The following is a 22,657-nucleotide window of genomic DNA, read 5'->3' on the forward strand; positions in this document are numbered from 1 at the left end:
ACAATTTATTTATCTCAAATTTATCGTACAAAAAAAATATGTCTATAATTTATAATTTACATAAAAAAATATGATTATTGATAAAACTATTAATTCATTAGAAGATTATATTTATAAATTATTATATTTAAAATTTTATTGTAAATATTAATGAAATTTATCAAATTTTTATATAAAAACTTTCATTAATGGATTTATTTGATAAATAAAAAAATTAAAGTTTACATTAAGTTGTTTTATCTTCAAGAATTCTAATTTTACATTAATACTAAAAGCAATAAATTTATGTTAATCTAGTTCTATTTAAAGATTTTCAATTAAATGGATTTATTAGATAAATAAAAAAAAAAGAGTTAAAGTTTATCAAATTGTTTTATCTTCAAAGTTTTAATTTTACATTAACACTAAAAGCAACAAACTTATGTTACTCTGTTAAACTTAAAGATTTGCAATTATATGGATTTATTTAATAAAACAAAAAAAGAATTGAAGATTATATTAAATTGTTTTATTTTTAGAATAAAATTAGGCTAATTTTATATATTTTACATATAAGATAAATTTTAAGTGTTAACAAAATTTTCAGCATTTTATAATAATAAGATTTCCTATTTCTTGTCCATTTTAAAAATAAATAAATAGTATAATAAGTATATCATTAGTTGTAGTATTCTTGGATGTAACAAAGTTGATAAGACAATGTGTGGTGAAAAATATGTGGGCCCCACATTCCATATTCCCATGATCCTTGCTAGTTGCTGTCATCAGTTCATCACCTGTTACGAAAGCAGTTTCGCTTTATTTTTCATTTGTATGATTAATGAAAATATAATATTAAATTTGTGAATAAAATATAAGTATATCGTAATTTTAAAATATGTAATTTTATTTTGATTTTAAAAAGAAAGAAGTTTAAATTTGTTTTTGAAATAAAAATATATATTTATTATTGAATTTAATATTTAAATTATGTTACAATTCATTTGATTTGTGAATGGTTTAAAATTTTTATATTAAAATTTTAAAAAAATTCATATAAAAATTTGTGAAGGAATGAGATGAATTAATTATATTTGTACTATGCAACTCGACAATTAGATTGTCTATTTTTATTTATATGACGATAGTTACACTTGCAAATTGCAAAATATGATTCACACATTGCTTAGTTTCCGCCAATTCTTGTGCACATGCATGCCCCAATTATGGCAACTAAGAGCCAGCCAGAATCTCAGCCATATCTCATGACTTCCAAGTGATTATGACCTTTTTTTTTAATTATTGAAAATTTTGTTTCTACGATTATTTTTCTAAATATTATCTATTGAAATGAATTTACATTAATTAATAAGAAAGTATAAATATTAAAAAAATAATTTTTTTTTTATAAATTTATTTACGGATCGAGTGATTCATTAAACTCTTAATCTTAATTTAGTTTCCATCGAATTATGAATAAAAATTTTTGAGCTTACCTTTGTTTTTAATAATATCTTATGTTAAATATTTTTTAATTTAATATATTTAAAACATTAATATAAAAATAAACTTAAATGAATGAATTGGAATGTTTAAATAAACATTTAAAAATATTAATCGAATTAACTCAAATCTAAAATCAATTCAATCTATAAACATTTCTAATATTTTCTGTTAAAAAAGAAATACAAACCAATATATTATTTATTGAATGAAAATTATTGACACGATAACTCAATAGTAAGAGTCCAATTTCGCAATTAAATGCAACATGTTGCCATGATTTTGACATATTACCAAAAAAACAGTTGCATTTATAAATCATTTATTTGAATTATTATTGTTAAAATTAAAAAGTCTAGCACTCTATCACACTATCATGTTTTTATTTATTTATATTTCAATAATTAAAGATACAATTGTGTGAATAAATCAACTTATTTTAAGTATAGATGATAACAAATTGGATTTAATAGAGTTTAGTTTAGTTTTTTTAAATAATTCATAGTATTAAGAATTTTTAAAATTTAATCTGAATTCAAATCGATATATTTTTTAAATTGTTTAGATTCAAATTGAATTCTATAAATTTGATTCATTTCGGATTATCATTTTTTAAATTTTATTTTTATATATTATTTTAATATAATTTTTAATATATTTAAATAAATTTATATATAAAATAATTATTTTTGTTGTATACAAATTTAAAAAATATATAATTCAATTCATTTTTTTTTATTTTTTCAAATTTCAATTTGAATCACATCCAAACTTAATATATACATTTAATATTTAAACTTAATTCAAATCAAATTTAAAAAATAATTTAAACTAAATCAAACACTATAATTTTAAATTGATTTTCAAAATTTTCCTTTTTTTTTCTCAACCCTAATTTTAAAGAGAAAAAATAGCAGCCATGGTCATAAAAACTAGCGTATGTTCTAATTAATATTTTCTCAAAGCCTTAAAAATCAAAATAATTGTTTTTATGCTTGTTTCACAAGCATAACGGGGCCCTAGACTCAATTATAAAACTTTTGATTACAACAACACCAATGGGGAAATTTTGGTCTATTTGAATTTTTGTAGATTCATCTTTTCCTCTAAAAATGTGCAAAAAAAAAAGTTTTTAAATCTACCAATTAACTTGTTAAATGCAAAAGGTATTTAAAATAAAAAATGAATATGAAAGAAAAAAAATTTACACTTACTCAACAATTTGTTCACACTTTGAACAAGATTACTAGAAGTCTTTGTATAGTTTGTTGAAAAATATATAGAAGAAAAACATTTTTTATAATTAATAAAATTAATACATTTTCTTTAATTCTAACTTTAAAACAATTGGTTGAGCAATACAACATTATTAAATCCTTGCTTTCTAACCCTTCATATTCTATCCAAAACTTTGAAAGTGCCAAGTGAAATATAAGTTATTGGCAGCACTTCATCTTGAAGCCAATAAAAGAAAATAATAGAGATAATTATAGTAAGCAATAAATGAAGGGAACAAAAAATAAAACGAGTCAAAGTATAATTAGGGGTGAGAAAAAATCAATTCAAAACTATAGTGTTTAATTTGTATTAATTTTTTTTATTTAGTTTCGATCAAATTTGAATATTAAATATGCATATTAAGTCTTGTTAGGATTTCAAATTGAGAAGTGAAAAAAAAAATGAATCGAATTGAATGATATATATTTTTTAATTTTTATATATCTTTTAAATTTTTATAAAATAAAAATAATAATGTTATATCAAAATCTACTTAAATATATTAAAATGTTATATTAAAATAAAATATAAAAATAAAAATCAATAAATCAACCTAAATTAAACTGATAAAATTTAATTTGATTTAAATTAAATAGAATAAAGATTAAATTCGGATTAGGATCGAATTTTATAATTTTATAATATTATATAATATTTGAAAAAATTAAATCGAATATGATACGATCCAAATTATTATCATCTTCAAGTATAGTAATACTTTTAGGTTAAAAAACAAAATTAAAAAATTAAAAACCTAAAAATTTTATGAGTTTACATTCTTGTTGCATCTAGGTTTTTACACAAATAGGACAACTTATTAGATTTACGAAATTAATTTGTTTTGGCTCGAATCTTAGATAATATTATCAATAATTTTTAAGCTCAAAATTTGATTCAATTAGACTTATGAGATATTTTATTATTAAATAATTATATTTATTTAAACTTAATTATTAGATAAATAATGAGGATTAATTTTTTAATTATTCTTAGAAAAAAATGAAATAATCATAAAAATATGTTTTTGAAATATATTTTTCTCATTGATATAAAAGACTAATATTTTCCAAAATGGGGAAAAAAAAATCTGAAACACGGTTGTCCTAGTTGTCCAATACAGCTAGTATTTTGCTGGTGTCAATAACTTTTCACGAGAAGAACAAGCGTAAAGGAGCTCCGTAATATCACCGACGCGGCGGCAAACAACCTCACGCGAATTTCTGGCGCGGGAGGAATAAATGTCGCTAATAATATTAAAATGACGAACGTAACTTTCTACAGTTATGTTGGATTATCATTTTAATATTTGTTTATTTAAACCGACAAGAGGAAAATATTGCTGCGCGGAGTTAATAATTAGCTGGAATTTTTTTATATACTTATTTAGAGAGGACTAATCACATTTAAATGATTGAGTAGTAAGAGAATTAAGTAGTGTTTGGCATTGGCAATTAAATTTTATTGATGACCTATTTGTATGGACGATAAAGTTTTTTTTTTTATTATTGAGATTAATTTTTTTATTTATCATCTAAACGAAGAATGGATTATTTAAATTTGATAATTTATATATCTGTATTATATTTTATATAAAAAATATATATTATAATTTATATTGATATAAAAATATTTAATATATTTTTTTATTTTATTAAATTTATATATAATTATTATTAAAATTTTAAATGAAATTATATTTATATATTATATTTATATCATATTTATATCGTATCATTATTTAAAGTTAATATTTTAAAGGAACAATGTTAAATAACCTTTTGATTTATCGAAAACATTTAACGGTAATTATCGATTCATCTTTAACTTTTAGTAATAAATGAAATTGTTAATAATAATTCTTTCTTTGTTTATTGTTGGGTTAAACAACATCTCCCTTACAGAAAAAATGAGAAATCAAGAAGTCAGTTTGAAATTGTTTTATGTTTTTTGTTTTTGAAAAATTTGTTTTTGTTTTGTTTTCAAAATTTTGAAAACATAAAATATGTTTGACAAGTAATATTATTATACATTGAAAATAAATATTATTTTTTAAATATAATATCATTTTAACAATATTATAATTATATAAAAATTAAATAATATAATTAAAAATATTTATTCAATTAATTTATAAAAATATTAATTATGTAAATAATTAAATATAATTATTTAATATTAAATTCTGTTACATAATAATACAAATTAATATAATTCTAAATTATATTTAATAATAATATATGTTAATATAATATTTAATTAAATATTTTATTGAATGATATTTAATTAATATTATATAAATATTTATTGTTTAAAGATATTTAATAAAATATTATTTTTAATAATATTAAATATTTAATAAAATATTTAAATTTATATAATATGAATATTATATGATATAAATATCTTTTCTTTCTCACCTTACTAGTATTTTTGAAGCAATTTAGCACTAAAAGATTACTTTAGGCCAACATTAGACGTGTTTATGGGTTGGATGGCCCGTTAGACCTTGGATAAATTTCTTGAACTAAATATTTAAAGCATAAATTGAGCTTGGTCCAACTCAAAATATATTTTGTACATGAATTTAATTTTAAAATATATTTAAAAATATTAAATTAATAATATAAATAACTTTTTAATATCTTAATAACAATGAGGTTAAACGGATTTTAATGAGTGGATTGAATCGGGTCAAGAATAAACTTTTAAAAATGTCAATCAAGCCTAATTTATTTTGATCAGTCTCACGAACACATTTAACAAGCATTTTATCATTTTAGCATAAAATTAGGTTATTATGCTTTTAAGACACAACAGAGAATAACGATTGAAATCACTGAAACTGCCAATGCAAACAACTTCAAGTTCTTGGATGTTGGTAAGCGAGTTGGAATTTTAATTACCTGCAGCATGTCAGATAGAGAACTTCCTGCCTTTCAAGGGACATTTTACCTGCCAGTGCATACAAATTGATATCCATATGATTACTTGGAGGCGAGCCAGTTCGTTTAATAATTTTTGATTGTTTCAGCGAACGTTTTCCAGGAAAGGATTGACATCTTTGTTTAATTTTATATATGTTTCCTCTGCTCAAACGTGTCTACTTGGGACTCTTTATGTTGCTTATTGCTTAGTTGACTTGATAGTTCATATATGATCTGTTCATGGAGATCCATATCTAATACGCGAAGGATTGCTCGTTTTGATTTGAATGTCTTCCAGTTTTATCCAACAAAAGATGTTTTGCAAGTGTATGCTCAAATCATATATATATATATATTATATTATAACGGATCGTTAGCACATCCTGATATCAGATTAGGATGTTATACAACATGAGACATCTTAGGCTATACATGAACTAACAGTGGACTTACTATGGAAGAATTCTGGAATCACTCTGTTTTCCTGTTATTTGCAATCAATCTCATATAGATTCGCAAATAGATTCAAACCAGTAGAGGTCCAAACAATCACATATAGATTCGCATCTTCTATTCTCGGTCAGATCAGCAACTAATTGTATACGGACTCCACGCAATCTATTAACAGATAATGAAATTTTCAAGGCAATTTTTGAGTTCTGTTTTGACTCTTCGCTGTGACTGAATTAGTACTTTCATCAGATGTTATAGAACTGAACAATGCAGGCATCATGAAACAAGCAGATTGCAAATTAACATCAGGCTGTGTTAGGATACAAGTATGCGAAGATCATGACAATGAGCAAGGAGAGGAGAAAGACACCCCAGATGGCACACTTGAGCTCAAATGAAAAGGGAATCGAAAGAGTGTGACAAAATGCAGCTGCAGCTAGGAGGAGGGCGATTTTCTCCAATGTTTGTGAAGTTCTGGTGCAATTTGGGTGGATAAAGAAAGCAACCAAGATAAAAATGAATGTAAGTAGGACAAGAAACGAAGGCAAAACCATGGACACAGGGAGCTGATGATTGGATTGATCAGTCCCCACAAATTGGGGGGATACACCAAGTGCATATGAAAAGCAAAACGCTAGAACTGAATTTTGCCATTGTAGATGCTGCTGGGCAGCAAGTAAAGACTCTTGCTGCAGTTTCAGGTTATAGGGCGTAGTAGGAGTTGGGGCTGGCGAGGGCAAATGGGAATGTGGGGATTCAAGATCATTAGAAGGAGAAGGTGATAATGGTGATGGCAGTCTTTCAGGCTGAGGTGATTCGATGTCGATACTTGAAGTTGCTGGCTGTGGCAGTGATGGTGGCTGTTCTGCCTGTGATCTTTGCTGGTGTAGTTCAGGACAGACTCGGATGACGAATGGTACAATTGTAGAAGCAAGAAACATCTCAAGCTTTTGCAGAAAGTCCATATTGATTGGTACAAGGAAGAAAGAATCCAAGGCTTATAAATATTTATAGTGGGGCAGGTAAAATAATAAGGGAAAGAGTAAGGAAAGGGGCTTCTATTAGACAAAAAGCAGACCTTTTTACAAACTCCAACGCAAACATTTGCAAAGCGGATATCCGGGTTTTATTTCCGTTGATTTAGTAAACAATAACTGAAGAAACACAATGGACAAGTAATTATTTAGGCAACTCAATCGGTTCTGCCGACCAAAGGCACACACATTTCCACATGACAAAACTCAAAGACGAACCTTTCTCTAGTCTTCTTCAATCAATTTCAGTTGTTTTCAATTTTGTTTCTATCCACCTAAATGGGTATTTTCTTAACAAACGAGGCCGTAGCCAGGGAATACAAAATTTTGGATTTGAACACTAAACTTACTTGAAGTCATTCCTTAAAAATGGCTACATAAATTAATTTAGTAAAGCCTCGCATTCTTACCTTTCTTTTGTTTATTATATTCAGGTGACCTATTGCACTAAGCGGATATGGTTGGATCTTTCAATAGTGGATATCCTTTTTCTTTAATTTTGGCTACATATATAACGTATTTGGAAAGCAATTTTCCCGGCCTCTTTCTACATGAATTTTGTTGGATTTTTGTAAGGTGTTCTGAAGAGGTGAGTGAATATAGTCTTCTCACCTTGAAAATAACTAATCTGGAATTATTACTGTTATTGTAATTTCCAGATAAATGGAAGCATGCACATATACTTTTTCTTCCCATTTTTCTGCAAATCACTCTACCTGAATAAAATAACATAATTTTTGGATCCGTTAAAAAAATCACATGAAACACTTCTTTGGGAACTCATTTTTTGAAATGCCATAAAAATATTCACTAGCAAATCAGTATACAGCAAATGATACATTCACAAGGGTCAAGGGAACAGCATAAGGGCTCAAATTAACTTTTGCTCTTACATTGAATGATTGAATCCACAGACAATGATTTCCAAGTACTAAGTGTAAAGCTAAACGCTATCAAATTAACAAAGAAAGCCAATTTTCTCAGTTTGCAAAACATCAGGCAATGTTGTGATTCAAGTATTCGAAGATCGTGATAAGGAGCAAGAAGTGTAGAAACACCAACAAGACAGCGCACTTGAGCTCAAATGGGAAGGGAATTGCAGTAGCGTAGCAAAATGCAGCTGCGGCTACTAGGAAGGCAACTTTCTCCAATACCTCTGAAGTTTTGGTGTAATTTGGGCTAATAAACAATGCTACTAAGAGAAGATTGAATGTAAGTAGGACAAGAAAGGAAAGGAAAATGAAGGAAGAATCGAGATGATTGGCTTGATGATCAATCGGGGTGTATTGGAGAGAGACAGCAAGGGCATATGAAAAGCAAAATGACAGGACTGAGTTTTTCAATTGTAGATGCTGCTGGGCAGTAAGTATAGACTCTATTTGTTTCAGGTTGGCGGGTGTAGTAGGAGTTGGCTGTGGCGTCGACTGTGGTTGCAGGGTCTCACGGTAATTAGTAGAAGGTTGTGGTGCTGATGGCTGTGTTGGTGACCGAGATGATTCATGGTCGATAGCAGAAGGTGGTAACTCTGTTTCAGGGTCATTAGCAGAAGGTGGTGGTGATGGCAGTGTTGGTGGCTGATGCGATTCAAGGTCGACAATTGATGAAGTTGGTGGGAATGACGGTGGTGGCGATGGCTGTGATCGTGGCAGGCCTAATTTAGGACACATTCGAAGGAATGCTACAATTGAAACAAGAAAAGTCTCAAGTTTTTTCAGGAAGTCCATATTGATTGTTGCTTAAGTTATAAGAAGCGAAGGATATATGCAGGGTATTTATAGGACATGTACAAAAAAACTTATTCTTTTTATTCTTTTCCATTGGGTAACATAAAAAATTCCAAAGGAGGAGTGTTTTTTGATCTGATTTTTTGTGAAAGCGACGGAATCTAGATGAATTAACAAACCGAACATGATCCAAGAGATTCAGAGTCGACAATGAGCACTTGGAAAGTTAGAAATCATGATGTAATAATACCAGGCGGAGCTCCGAGCTAATCTGACAATAGAAAACAAAGTTCAAGGGACAACTTGGTAGACTTTGGCTTTGGTCTGAGTTTACAACTATAGTTTTGGTTGTTGACTGAAACTATTGGAGGTTAGTTTAGGAATCTTCCTTGGTGTTTCTTCTTTTCCCTCATAGGGGACTAAATATATATCTTTAACAAGTTGGAATTCGGATATCCGATGCAAAAGGCCGAAAGAAACCAATTCTAGACTAAATCCAACCCAAAGATTCAGGTGTCAACGACAGCAAGTTCTCCAATTTCTATTAGATTTGACAAATAAATCTTGAAATCAGTCAGAATTGAAAAGCAAAGATAAATTGCATAGTTCTTTGCTGTCCTGTGCTTTCCATGTCATTCATCTAGCACAGTACTTTGAATAAAAATTTTATAGGTTGTAGAGTATGAAATGTGAGTAGCGGTTCCATGTTAATCACGCTTATCAGATGTATAATTTCTGAGAAAATTTTATAACACTCTTTTTACTGTTGAGTTAGCATCACTTTCATAAGTAATGTTTCTTCCCAAGAAATGTCAATCAAATCTATGCAAAGAAAAAGAAAAATCAAAGTTCAAAGCTAACCCATTGCATATAAAAAAATGGATCAGCGTCGACCATTTTCCTCATTGGGCTCAAATCTAAAGAGGATCGGGCTGCGGGCATCTGGCTATTGGAGCGTAGACTTCCTGATCCATTCCAAATTGAAGTTCGTCCCTGGCCCAAAATTAAGAATTAAAAGAAAAAAAAAAAAAAAACCAATTGCATTAGAGGGAAAAACAGGGGGAAAAACAATCGAAAGACAAGACAGCGATGGACTATAGTTTAGCAGCGCTGAAACTGCTATGCGGGCAACTGAAAGATGCTCGAGAAACTCCTTCTCAAAACGCCTTGACTCTTGGCGGCATTCTCTTCCAACGTGCTTGGCTACAAGTCTTTTTCTTTCACTCTCTCCTACTTCCTTTGCTTTTATCAAAATCCCTACTTTACCTCTTTTGTTTTTTGACAGGGCGTTTTGGTCTCAAACGACGAAGATGATGGCCTGCTTCTCGACGATGGCACCGGAATCGTCGAGCTTAGCCTCTCCGGCGATTTCCATACCCGTCAATGGAAAAAGGGTTTACTTTTTGCCACCCCCACCACTCTTTTTCGATGGCGCATTTTAGCATGGGAGGCGCATCTTGTTTAAACGACTTCGTTTTTCTTTGTTTTGGCAGGGATGTATGTAATGGTGGTGGGTGGGTATTTTGTCCGTACGGGTGACCTCCCTGTTATCAAGGTACTTGAATTCCCCATTTAATTTCTTCAAATTCATGCCATAATTTAGTTTATTCACAAAATGTTCTAAGCAATTCTGCTTTATATCTAAAGATGAAATGCAGTTTCTGACACTGCATATCATTGCTTAATAGGTTCATAAGATTGTTGATCTGTCTCAGTTTCCGGACCGAGAAGCAATGTGGTATCTTGAAGTTTTGGAGGCTTACAAATTGTTCTACCAGCCTCTTATTGAAGAATTCATATGAAGAATTCAGTTCCATGTCTCCTACTACACCCCACAAAAGGCTTGACAGCAAATCCCTTCAAATTTGAAGGGATTTCTCACTTCAAATTTTAGACTCGGCATTGGAATATAATTACATAGCTGAGACATGTTCTTCGTGATTGCGATAGATAAATTTTCTTGTCATTTACTGAAGTTGAAAAATTGCTCCATTTTTGTCATTATTTGTCATCATGATTTTGAAACATCCAGAGATTTTAAGTGCTTTCTCCCGTATTCGTGAATCCATGACAGGCTTGACATTGTAAAATAAGATGTGCTGTGCCCATGTTTAGTTCCTTTTACAAACTATGTTTTTATGACTCTGGTTTTGACCCTTCCGTCTGCAATAAAATTTTTTTTCCAGGAGGAAAGGAAGTACTTTATGGCTTCATTGAATTTGAAAAGCATAGCATAATATGGACAATAAAGTTATTCAAGAAATAAAGCATTCCATCCTCTGCTTCACGTCCACCAGAAATGTTTAAGGTCTTACACATTCCAGTATTGCATTATGCATGAAATACAGTAACACGTTTTTTAGCATAAACTGAATTTGCCATCAGAATCCGACATTGATATCAGGTTTATGATATAATGGATATTAATTCTGTGGGGCACTTTTAAGTTTTGGTGGCAAACCAACTGTTTTGACAGCCTAAAACTCCAATGATCAGGAAGGAAAAGTGAAGATGTTCAATTCTAACATAAAGAACTATTGAAGAATTCAAGAAATGAAATCCATGCTGCCACGCCGGACACTACCCCAAGAGTTCAATGACGTGATCTAGAACCTGGATGGCAGTAATTTAGAAGAAAACGTATTCCTTGTACGTTTTGATGAGTTCCCAATAGGATTCAATTTGGAGAAGAAATAATATTAAAGTCGATTTGCTGCAGCTCTTGATATTCAGGGTTAATAGGGAACTTGGTTTTGCTCTTGGTTACTTGCATGTCTTAAACAACAAGAAAAGGGCGCTTAACCACAAAGCGGGAGCCAGGTGGCAGTTCCAAAGTCCGGCATTGACTTGTTTCCTCTGTTTCAACCTTTTTTTTTATTTTTTATTTTATACCCAAAATATATAATAAATATAAATAAAAATTACATCTCAAAATAAAAGTAAGGGGCAACGAATATAATCCTATTCTGTGCCCTCAGCCACAAATATTAACGGTCATTTTCCGTTAAAGCAGTAACAAGATTCCCTCTTTTCAATACAGGAGGGCGAAAAAGAAAACATCGTTTCGTTGTTTTAAAGCAAAAATCAGATTCTCTCTTCTGTTGTGAGAAGAACCGAACGAAACAATGGCGCTAACTTCCCCACCTCCTTATCCAAATCTTCTCCAATTCTCTGTTAAATGTCCATCTCCGTCCTTACATTTTCTTCTCTTCGGTTCTCCATGGCCGCCAAACGCTTCTCCGTTTTTCCTTCAAAATAGCGGTGTTCCTGTACTTCCTGTTTCAGTGAAACCGTCTTCTAAGAGGATCAAGTGCTTTGCTAGATCATCTACGGAAGAGGATCGTTTGAACGAGTCTGAAACATTGGTCGCTGAGAATGTCGGTGATGATGTTGATGATGATGGAGGAAGGGAATATCCGAAGGTGCAGCAACATCAGAGTTCTGTGGTTGCTACTCAGAGGATCACTTCCTCTTCCAGTGATTCTCTCTTGCTTGGAATTCGTGAGCCTGTCTATGAGGTTTTCTCTTTTCCTTTCTTTTTGGAAGATAAATAGAATTTGTTCACCTTTTTCATTATTTTTTAAGCTAAGAGAAATTATTGCTCATAACAAAGAAGAAGAAGAAGAAAGAGTAAGATATTATGAGCACAAAAAAAAAAAGAAGAACTAAAAATTAGAGCATTAGTACAGTTTACTTGCATTTCCATGCAATTGTGTAGTATAATTGTGTGCTAATATTAGTTAATAATTTTAGGATTTATTAATTCCCGAACAATTTACTAATTACTAATATGGTTTATAATTTTATTTCTCGTGTTTATTTTTGTGTTTTTTTGTCAATCTCTAAAGGTGGTAGAGGTGAAGTCAAATGGAGTAGTATCTACGAGGACAATAAACCGACGTCAATTATTGAAATCAAGTGGTAATGTAATTTTGTAATTTTCTTTTCTTAGTTGTTACAAGCTTTAATTGCAGAGAAAAAAGCTATTTTTTTAAAATTATTGTGGATTAATTTTGATTTATATTTTTCTTAGGCCTTCGTCCAAGGGATATCCGGAGTATTGATCCTTCATTGTTTTTGACAAACTCAGCACCATCTCTTCTGGTAATAGACACTTGTGTCATTATATCTCGTGATAATTCTTTTATTTGTCATGCTAAGTTCCAATTGCTAGGCTTTGAGTATCGGTTTGTTTCCTTAGTTTTCCTGTATTTATGTCTAAAATGTGTTCGCAAACTCATTTTTCTCTATTCCATGCTCAAAGGTACGAGAGCACGCAATTCTACTTAATTTGGGATCATTGCGAGCAATAGCAATGCATGAATGTGTTCTTATATTCGACTATAATCGGTAATCTCTTCTTCAGCATCTGTGCAAACATGATCTCATTGTTTTATGTCATTGAATTGACATTGATGAACTTGTTGCATGTGTTGATCATTTTTAGTAAAGGTGGAAAGGCTTTTATGGGCACATTATTGCCTCGACTGAATAACATGAATGGAGGGCACTGTATGCCATTCGAGCTTGAGGTTTGTGTCTTACTTAGGATCCTTTCTTTTAGATGCTGATGTAAAAGGTGGTTTGTACGGTTTTTGTTTGAAACAATAATCTTAAACATTTGAGCTTTTTGAGAGGCTTTTGGTGTGGTACTTTCAGGTTGTCGAAGCAGCATTACTTTCACGAATACAGCGTTTGGAACGAAGACTAATGGATTTAGAACCTTGTGTGAGTATGCGAACATAGTGAGTATATATTTTTTTGTTTGTTTCTTGTTTTTCATTTTCATTTTCTCTTTACAAGCTTTATGGTGAATTGACAAAGTCGTTATGAAGCTGCACACCACCAATCCTGGACATTTGCTATAGTGGTTGCAAGCAAATTTCAGTAGAAAATGGTTTTCAAGTTCCAAGTGGCACTACAATAGGAACTGCTGATTCAAGAAATTCTTTATAGGCAGTAGTTCGATGTCTTTTTTGTCATTTATTTTATATGTTTCATCTTTCTTGTTTCTCTCAACACGCTTAGAGAACTCATTGGCCCTCTAGTTAAAAATGACTATTAAAAACCTTTGAGAGGTATGCTTAAGCCGATTTGGTGCTAATTGTATTATACGTCAAGCAGTGGCAAATGAACCAAGTTGCTCTCGATCAACTTTAAACTTGTCATCAAAATGCTGGTTTTTTTTTTTATTAAATCTAATAAACAAGTTTAAGCTTGTTATTTAGGCTCATTTTGTTAAATAAGCCAAGTTTGAGCAAGAGGGTGTTTAGCACTTAAGCTTGTTTATGCTAATGAGATACTCTTGATTTTTAACTTGTAAACAACTGATTTATAGGTGCATTTAGATGATATGAGATATGTATGTAATATTCTTTTAATGAGCCTATTTGTGACTATTGGAATACCTAAAATCTTTATAGCACTGTCTTAACTCCATATAAACAAAAAGGTTTTTTCTATTTTAGAATAATTGTTATCCGTCAATGAGCTCAAACTTGAACTTTGTGCTGAAGCTTGTTAGTGCTGTTGCAAAATATTTTTAACTAAGCTTATTTATGTAAAAGAGTAAAGTTGGCGCCTAGTAAAAGGTTGACCTAGCCCCTAAGTTTATTTAGCTAGGGCTTGACTCATGAGGTGCTTGGCTTTTGCTCATTTGCAAGTCTTTTTTTGGGTTATTATCATGTGCTCTAAGCTTGCCTCCAAGAGTTACTTATTCTAACTGTTCTCCGACAATTCTTTTGATGTAATTAGAATATATGTTTTCCCTAGAACATATACACATTAAAATTCATCATTTTTACTGTGATTAATTAAGGAGAACTTGAAATTGCTGTTAGCAATTCTTGATGATGTTATTTCGTTTTAACTTCAATTTCCTGTATGTGTGTAATGCAAAAATCCTCCCTTCTGAGCTTGCAGATTTGTACCTTGAGTGCCTTACATGTGTTTTACAATGTTGTTATGTGAAAGTTTGTCATAGTATGAACCTGTTTGATCATGATTAGTGCTTTTCCATTTGCAAAGGTTCAAGCTCTGCTAGAAGTGTTGCCTAACAAATTAACCGTTGACATATTGGAGCAACTTCGTATCAGCAAGCAGACTTTGGTATAGTAACTTTACAATACCTTTTTCAGTTGCATGGTAATAAATAGTTAAATATCTTGTCTTCAAATTATTATCTTTTTCTTTTCATCTTATCATGCAAGGTTGAATTGGGTTCAAGAGCAGGAGCTCTTAGACAAATGCTGCTTGATCTTTTGGAGGATCCTGATGAAATACGTCTTATATGTATAATGGGAAGAAATTGTACTCTAAAAAAGGGAAATGATGACGTGGAATGTTCTGTACCCTTAGAAAAGCTAATTGCTGAAGGTAAACTGTACTCATTAATCTGAGTTCTAATTTGTTTTCCTTTTAAAGAGTTCTAATTTGGTTTGATTTCGTCATTTTGCAGAAGAGGAGGAAGAAATTGAGATGCTTGTGGAAAATTATCTTCAAAGGTTTTTCCTTTGATCCATTTATGATGAATATCTAGTATGTTGTTGGCGCATCAAACAGGATTATTATTTATTTTCTTCATTTTAATATTCTTGATAGTTTTCAAGTTGGGTTGCAACTTGCAAGAGCTCTTTAAAAGGTCCTCATTCTATTTGATATGAACAAGACATAAACTAAATAAGACTGATAAGTAAGATGTATTTTATTTGAGGTTTCGTTTAGCTTAAAGGAATAAGTACTACTTCTAGGAAGTGGCAGTCTGTTGAAAAAGATTTTCAATGGCCAGGCAGAAAGGCTTATGTCTTATTAAAACTGCTGTGCTTATATCATTTTTTTTGAGGCCATGTGATGTTTTCAATGTCTATAACTTATTATTATGTCTTGCTGCATTTGCAGATGTGAATCTTGCCATGGTCAGGCAGAAAGGCTTCTTGATTCTGCAAAAGAAATGGAAGATTCTATTGCTGTCAACTTAAGGTCTTGATGAAGTTTATTTACTTCTATTTTCAGCATCACCATTTCATTTGGGGTTTTCTCTGTACTTTATTCTCCAAAATCCCATGTTCCTCTTTTCCATGATTACGATGATTTGAGTTTTCAGAATCATTTCAAGTATATCTTTCTCTTGCATCTGAATCCACACTCCTTTAACTAATGAAATGAGGTTATTTAACTATTTTTATCAGCTCTCGGAGGCTTGAGGTAAGCAGAGTCGAGCTACTTCTTCAGATTGGGACATTTTGTGTGGCAGTTGGTGCTCTAATTGCAGGTTTGTCCTTCCACCAGCAAGAAAATAGAAAGCAAGCCTCTACTGATTACATGCAGGAATTGCTTAACATAATCATGGTTTAATAAATACGGTGTTCTGATTGCTATAATTATCCGCATGAGCTGCTTAGATTCTTGTGATTTAGTTAATAATGGTATTAACACATTGCTGAATGGCTGCTATAACAAGACCAAACCAGATACCTGGTAGTAAAAATCTCCATGCTTACCCAGTATAGAAACTGTAAACTTTAGATTCCACAAGTCATGATTCATTAGGATGCTTGATCATCACTAGACAAATAAAATTATAACTTGTTTCAGTGCAATCAAGGATAGTTCATGGATTCTTTATTTGAAATGCGGTGATAATTTTGTTGTTTGTTTATTTGGTTATGTGGGAGGGGATGGGACCTAGAGAAACTGCTCATGTTCGGAATCAGTTAAAGAGGGAGAAGGTGCAAAAAGGTTATAATGCTGATGGCTAGCATAGATGAATCATCTTTTGATTTACGTGGCATGGATGATATAAATGTTTTTTGGGTTGATTCTTGAAATCATTTATTTCATTATGGACAGCAAAATGATTCTTGAAGAATTTTAGTGGGAATTATGAGCAACCTTGTCAAGAGGCTCATGTTCATATTTCCTGTTTTCAGGTATATTTGGCATGAATATAAGGTCCTACTTGGAAGAACACTTGGTATGTTTGTCATAAAAGTTTGAACATTCAGTATTTTCTCACTGCTTAGTTCATTCGTATTTAGGTGATTTTCACTTACCATATCCATAATGTGGGTGCAGTTTGCCTTTTGGCTAACCACAGCAGGGATTATTGTCGGCGCTGTTGTGGCGTTTTTTCTCATGCATTCATATCTCAGGACTAGGAAAATACTGTAATTTTGGAGTTCAGGTAAGTTGCGCATTACCTTAAACCTCAATTTTGCTACAAGCCCTTGCAGAACATAAAAGAGGAAAAGCAAAATGTTGAACAGAACCCAAAAATGCAGTATGGTATTATGAACATATACAAGGGGAATAGGATGAAGAAATAGGAAGGAGTGGGAACCAGTGCCCCTCATATAGTCACCTGTTATAGTTAATTTAATCAACACATTTATTATTGTCAGGCATTTACGATTCCTTTCCATGATATCGAGTTGTAAACTTGATTTCTTTCTCTCCGAGTAGTTTTTTCTCCCACCCTGGATTCAATTGGGAGTGTTATGTTTCGCACTTTGTGAGGAAACCCTCTTTTCCATCAATAACAGATCAAGCTACTATTAAACTATGAAAACTCCAGGAATAGAATTCAAAATTGCCACCTTTTTCCGCTTGAACCTACCGTGTACCAAAGAACTTTGTGGTAACCATAGAACCGAAATTAAGAAACATTTCCAATCAAATGTACATTATGCATATCCGAAATACAATTTGATCTGAGACGTGAATTCTCTAGAGAAACAGTGTAAATTGTACATGGAGGGGTAAAAACATTAGATCCATTTACTGTTGGGAACCTTTGCTTGAGATTTGAGCACATGCTCAAAAAGGTTCTTTCAAAACTGGAGCTACCCATGCTGGATCCCTTCGAAAAGGTATAGTATAGATGTCATGTGAACGAGGAAAAGTAATATTCCTCGCGAAGAACGGATAGCGAACAATGCAAGCTGCCTTTTGGCAAAGTTATACGAGTGAGGAAGAAAGAACTTCATGAGAAATCACCGGATTAAAAATGCTCGGATAAAGAGTTATTTCAACTTTGGAAGCATTTCTTTCAATTGCTTTGAAGCTCGCTCATCAATTGCTATATTCCCTAGTCCAGCCTCCATGGCCTCCCGGTCATCCTTCTCTTTCCTTTCCATTTCAGATGTACTATCATCTGTGCACTGTTCAGGAGCCGTTGTGGAAGGTTCAAGCAGTCTAGGGCCTGCACTGATCCATGGGTGGCTGAGGCATTGAGCTGCTGTGGGTCTCTTTTCAGGGACAAAATCAAGTATTGGAATTAGGAAGCCAGCCATGTCAGTAGCATCTTGCTCGCTCAAATCATACTTTTCCATAAGCACCTTATTGAGAGACCAAAAACGTAACCGACGGATATGCCTCAAGTCTCCATATCTGTTGAAGAAATCCCGAGAATAGCGGCCACCTAATGCAATCTGAAGAAAATTGTTACACTCAAAACAGTGAGAATTACATTCACAATACCTTAAAGTCTATGGTTTAACAGAGTGAAGCAGTCAAGATTTACTTTATTCCCTTGAAACAACACTTATAACAATTAACCAAAAAACAAAGAGAAGACGAAAGGAGGATGGCAAACTTGTTCCTTTGAGAGGTAATTGTTGTTCTTACCTTGCGTGGCATCATTCCAAGAAGCTCCATCATTAATGCCAGGTGATCCTGGAAATGAGAAATATAAGTCAGGGGAAAAAGGCAAGAACAAAATCTCTTAATTGTCTGCAGAACTCAAAATAATAATATTGAAAAATTATATATGATAGGTAGGTGGGGCTCATCTCATCTTATGGTGGCCTTTCTGTTTCTAAGAATTTCTTTAAGTTTGTCATGACTGCTCAAATAGGAAACAATTAGGCACATATCGTAGCCCATTGTAGGTTACATAAAAGCTTATTTCAAACATAAAATGGAATGAAGCCTTATTTGGTGTTGCATCTAAGGCCACTGAAAATTTCTAAGGGAAGTGAGTAATTTTCTGGAACAAAGAATAACCCGTTAGTTTTTATTGGTCATTTACAGATATCCACAAAACAACTTAAAATGTAAGAAGCCTACCGGATTAAAATTTCTTGTTTTTACATTTTAGTACTGTTAGAGGGAAGAAAAAAAAATTCAGAGAGAGGAAACAAGTTCTTTTAGAAAACACATAATTACTTTTGTTATGCATAATCGGTGGTTTTTGTTTTGTTCGGTGTTGAATGCGAACAAATGCCAAGCAACCCTCTATGTTATAGATTTCATACTGACTTCTGTTGTTTTATTAGAAAATAGAAGCTAAACAAGCATAACAGAACCTCATTTGTTACAAAATTATGGCTGGTATAACAAATCTAAGGTAAAAACATATTGAACTCATGTTAGTGCCTAAGAAATTTCATCATTTAACTTTCATTTTCTCTCTGTCCTTATTTGCTGCGCATAAGGGAGGCACTGGTATTTATATGTAAATGCATGCAAATTAGAACAATCTTACAAGGAAAACAAACAAGCATCAAGCAGTGCCAGGTCTAATATCCACTATGGTGCAAATAGTTCAACATAAGATTGGTGAAATTAATTCAAAAACTACATGGCTATCACACATAAGAACCACAGGTCCACAGTAATTAAGAGGCACATAAGACTATGAAGTATCCAATGAAGGCAAATAAAAATCTGAGATAGACAGTCAGAATGGTTTCTACATACCTCATCTCGATCATAGTTTTCACCACTGTGAGGATCAAAAAGAACATCACCAGTAGCCAGTTCAAAACAAATACAAGCAAAAGACCATAAGTCTGCTGATGTTGAGTATTTGGATCCAAGGATAACCTCAGGACATCTATACTGCCTGGTTTGAATATCATTTGTAAATTGTTTATATGTCCAGCAAGCATTGCCAAAGTCAACCAATTTACACTTAAGATCAACTTCTTCTAGCAGTTTTTTCCTTGTTGCACTGCTCCCCCTTCTATGGCGCTCCTTTCCTTGGTTACCATTGTTAATTCCATCACTCTTTGCCTCATCTTCAACCATAGAACTATTTGGCTGTTCTTCACCAGAAACTTCATTTGATTTTGCATCAGCATTAATATCTTCCATATCACCAGTCTGGGAATCTGTCTCATTTTCCTCAGAAACTTCCTTTCCTACACAAGCTTGATCTGCCTTCTTAGCCTTCTTCTGAATCTTCTTTTTCTGATTCCTTGTCAAATCTCCATTTGAACTGTTAATTTCTTTTGAAGCAACAGTCTCTGAGACAACCTTATCCTTTCTAGTTGGAAGAATGAGAGAAGCACCAGATTTCCTAGGATCTCTTGATGGATCAATCACTGACAATAGCAACACGTTCTCTGGTTTTAAATCAGTGTGAATGATTGAAAGTTCACGATGTAAATAATCGAGACCCATTAGGATATGATGACAAATCTCTTTAACCATGTGAAGTGGAACCCCTCGATAATCACTATACTTAATAAGGGTCAAAAGGTTATCCCCCAAGTACTCAAAAACCATACACATATGCTGCCCATTAGGCCCTGAATGCTTGAAATGATCCAAGAGCTTCACAACACACTTTTTATCATCTGGATCTCCCTCAGCTATCTGTTTTAGGATCTTTATCTCATCCATTGCTGCCTCAGTGTAGTGCTGAGCACTCTTTTGAATCTTCAAAGCTACGTAAAGCTACAAACAATAATTTCTCATCTGGTTAAAGAGTTGAACCATGAATATTAAATGGCAATTGCTGATCCAATTCTACATAAGAAAAAGACAAAATTTAAGGAACAAAGCATCATATAATCTGAAGAAAGAAACGTAGTGATAAATAAGCACATTGAAAATAATCATAATATAAATGCCGCAACAAGAAAACTATATGTAATATAGCGAAAATTATCTGTGACTGGCAAATGAAGGGCCTCTGAAGCTAAATTGCAAGGAGACAAATCTTAGACTCTTTCACAACTTTAGCTGCAGAAATAAGACCCTTCAATTAACCAAAAGCAATGCACATTCCACCATCTCTTACAATGACTCCTTTCATTGTTCTTAATACACCCAAACAAAATATTCCACGAGAAAAATGAAATTTATCCCCTTTTTTTTTGTCACAAAGAAACAATAAACCTGGGCCTACATTTTATAAGTGTATTTTATCATCATTCTAATATTTGTTTCACCTTATTAAGGATTCACCAGTTAAAACCAATGGTGAAAATCCCATATCTTCATTGCTCCTTTCATTATCTTTCTCTTTGGTTTCTTCACTAACAAAATATACAAGTTTTTTCTTACTTGAAAAGTTCAACCAGCTCACAAGAATTTAAAACTTCCCTAAATTTCCAGTTCCCATCAGAAAAGCAAACTTCACCATAAGCCTACTATAAATTTATTAAAAAGGAGAGAAAAGAAAAACTCAAAAGCAACAAAAAGAAGAGGAAAATACCGATCTTTGAGTATCCCAAGCAAGCCAAACGGTGGAGAAATGACCCCAGCCAAGCTTGCTTTGAGCCACATAGCAACCATTCTTAAAAGTGTCACCAATCCGCACCGCATGGTACCCTCCTCTTCTGTAGTCTTCAGTCCCTTCATCTTCTGATGAGTAATCACTCACTTCACTTCGATCTCCATTCTTATCCTCAGCCATTTCCAAAACAAAAAGGACAAATTGGATATTTAAATTTACAAGTTTTGATTGAATTCAAACGAGTTTTTATGTTCAATCAAAAACCCAGATTTTAAAACCAAGAAACTTAAAAACTCTATCAAGAAAATAGAAAAAAAAAAAAAGAAAACTTGATGCGAAATTTGAGTTTAATGGATTTGACAGGTGGTTGAGGTGGTAGAAAAGTAGGGTTTTTGAGGGTGGCTTCGCCGGATGATTAAAGGAAGGAATTTTTATTATAGATTTTTGGAGAGAGATGGCCCTTTTAGCTTTGGGGAGTTGGGAGAGCCTGGGGACTGAAGAAGTTTTTTGTGATTTGAGCTTCACGCGCTTAGACTTGCGTTTGTCTTTAAATTTGAGTAAGGTTGAAGTGGGTCCTAGATATTAAAGTAAGATATCATCTTGGGGTCCCTCAGATCGCCATGTTGCAATGCCAATGGGCGATGAGCAGTTTTTCTTCTGAGGGGTTTTACATGTTTCTTGTGACGTGGAAACTCAGTGGCTCTCACACATGTCAATGGCATTAACTTCCAACACATATTTTCTCTGGATTTAAAGCTCCGAACTACTACACAATCTTCCGGATTTTGCAAGTATTTGATGCCGAGGTGGTAGCTGGGTTTCAACCGTCATCTGTCTCTTTTCTCTTTGGTTAGGTTTAGATTTTATTAAATTTTCGATGCAGGTGATGGAATTTATTTTGTCATCAAATTTAAATATTAATTTTAATAAAATTCATTCAACATAAATATTTATTAAATTTTTTTAAATTATAATTATAATAAAATTTATTATTATTTTTAATTTCATCAGATCCAATCTTATGGAGCTTAAGTTTCTGAATCTTACCTGATGCTTAGATTTTCCACTCTCTGCTTAATCATATCCGTTTTTTTATGGGTCAAGTTTTATCTTTGAGCAACATGGTTTCTCGATATGCCGAGATTTTGATACTAATGCCTTTTTCTCGATGCATCTGGTGTTAATTCTTGTAAAATATGTAAAAGCATTTCTTTTTTTCTTTTTCTTTTTTTTCATACAGCACAAGATCTTTTTATTCTGGAGTGTCTTTGAATGACATGAGGATTTGATATGGATAAA

General features: G+C 32.1%; 3 protein-coding genes across 5 annotated transcripts; 2 read left to right on the forward strand and 1 right to left on the reverse strand.

The window, feature by feature from the left end:
• The first annotated feature begins 9,914 nt into the window (after positions 1-9,914).
• Positions 9,915-11,108, forward strand: LOC111302109 (recQ-mediated instability-like protein). Of its 2 annotated transcripts, none has more exons than XM_022898048.2 (4): positions 9,915-10,104; positions 10,181-10,289; positions 10,389-10,450; positions 10,611-11,108. In XM_022898048.2, the coding sequence occupies exons 1-4, from the start codon at positions 9,985-9,987 to the stop codon at positions 10,695-10,697; spliced, it is 378 nt and encodes a 125-aa protein (XP_022753783.2). In that variant the 5' UTR covers positions 9,915-9,984; the 3' UTR covers positions 10,698-11,108. The 2 variants fall into 2 exon arrangements, with proteins under 2 accessions (XP_022753783.2, XP_022753781.2); XM_022898046.2 differs by having other exon boundaries at positions 9,917-10,104; positions 10,584-11,108.
• Positions 11,109-11,891: 783 nt separating this feature from the next.
• LOC111301310 (magnesium transporter MRS2-11, chloroplastic-like) lies at positions 11,892-21,686 on the forward strand. The gene is made up of 13 exons (XM_022896896.2): positions 11,892-12,413; positions 12,744-12,816; positions 12,929-12,999; positions 13,160-13,245; positions 13,343-13,427; positions 13,555-13,623; positions 14,923-15,003; positions 15,105-15,270; positions 15,353-15,398; positions 15,793-15,873; positions 16,083-16,165; positions 16,824-16,867; positions 16,969-21,686. Exons 1-13 carry the CDS (start codon positions 12,021-12,023, stop codon positions 17,062-17,064), a joined length of 1,374 nt encoding a protein of 457 aa, XP_022752631.1. The 5' UTR covers positions 11,892-12,020; the 3' UTR covers positions 17,065-21,686.
• LOC111301308 (uncharacterized) lies at positions 17,514-22,554 on the reverse strand. Of its 2 annotated transcripts, none has more exons than XM_022896894.2 (4): positions 21,338-22,554; positions 19,594-20,574; positions 18,520-18,567; positions 17,514-18,323 (listed from the first exon to the last, which is right to left on the reverse strand). In XM_022896894.2, the coding sequence occupies exons 1-4, from the start codon at positions 21,536-21,538 to the stop codon at positions 17,916-17,918; spliced, it is 1,638 nt and encodes a 545-aa protein (XP_022752629.1). In that variant the 5' UTR covers positions 21,539-22,554; the 3' UTR covers positions 17,514-17,915. The 2 variants fall into 2 exon arrangements, with proteins under 2 accessions (XP_022752629.1, XP_089600895.1); XM_089744769.1 differs by having other exon boundaries at positions 19,594-20,646; positions 21,338-21,474.
• Between the last annotated feature and the right edge of the window lie 103 nt (positions 22,555-22,657).

The sequence above is a fragment of the Durio zibethinus genome, chromosome 15 (genome assembly GCF_047325235.1).
Source record: "Durio zibethinus cultivar Kanyao isolate XHJ-2024 chromosome 15, ASM4732523v1, whole genome shotgun sequence".
Lineage (NCBI taxonomy): Eukaryota > Viridiplantae > Streptophyta > Magnoliopsida > Malvales > Malvaceae > Durio > Durio zibethinus.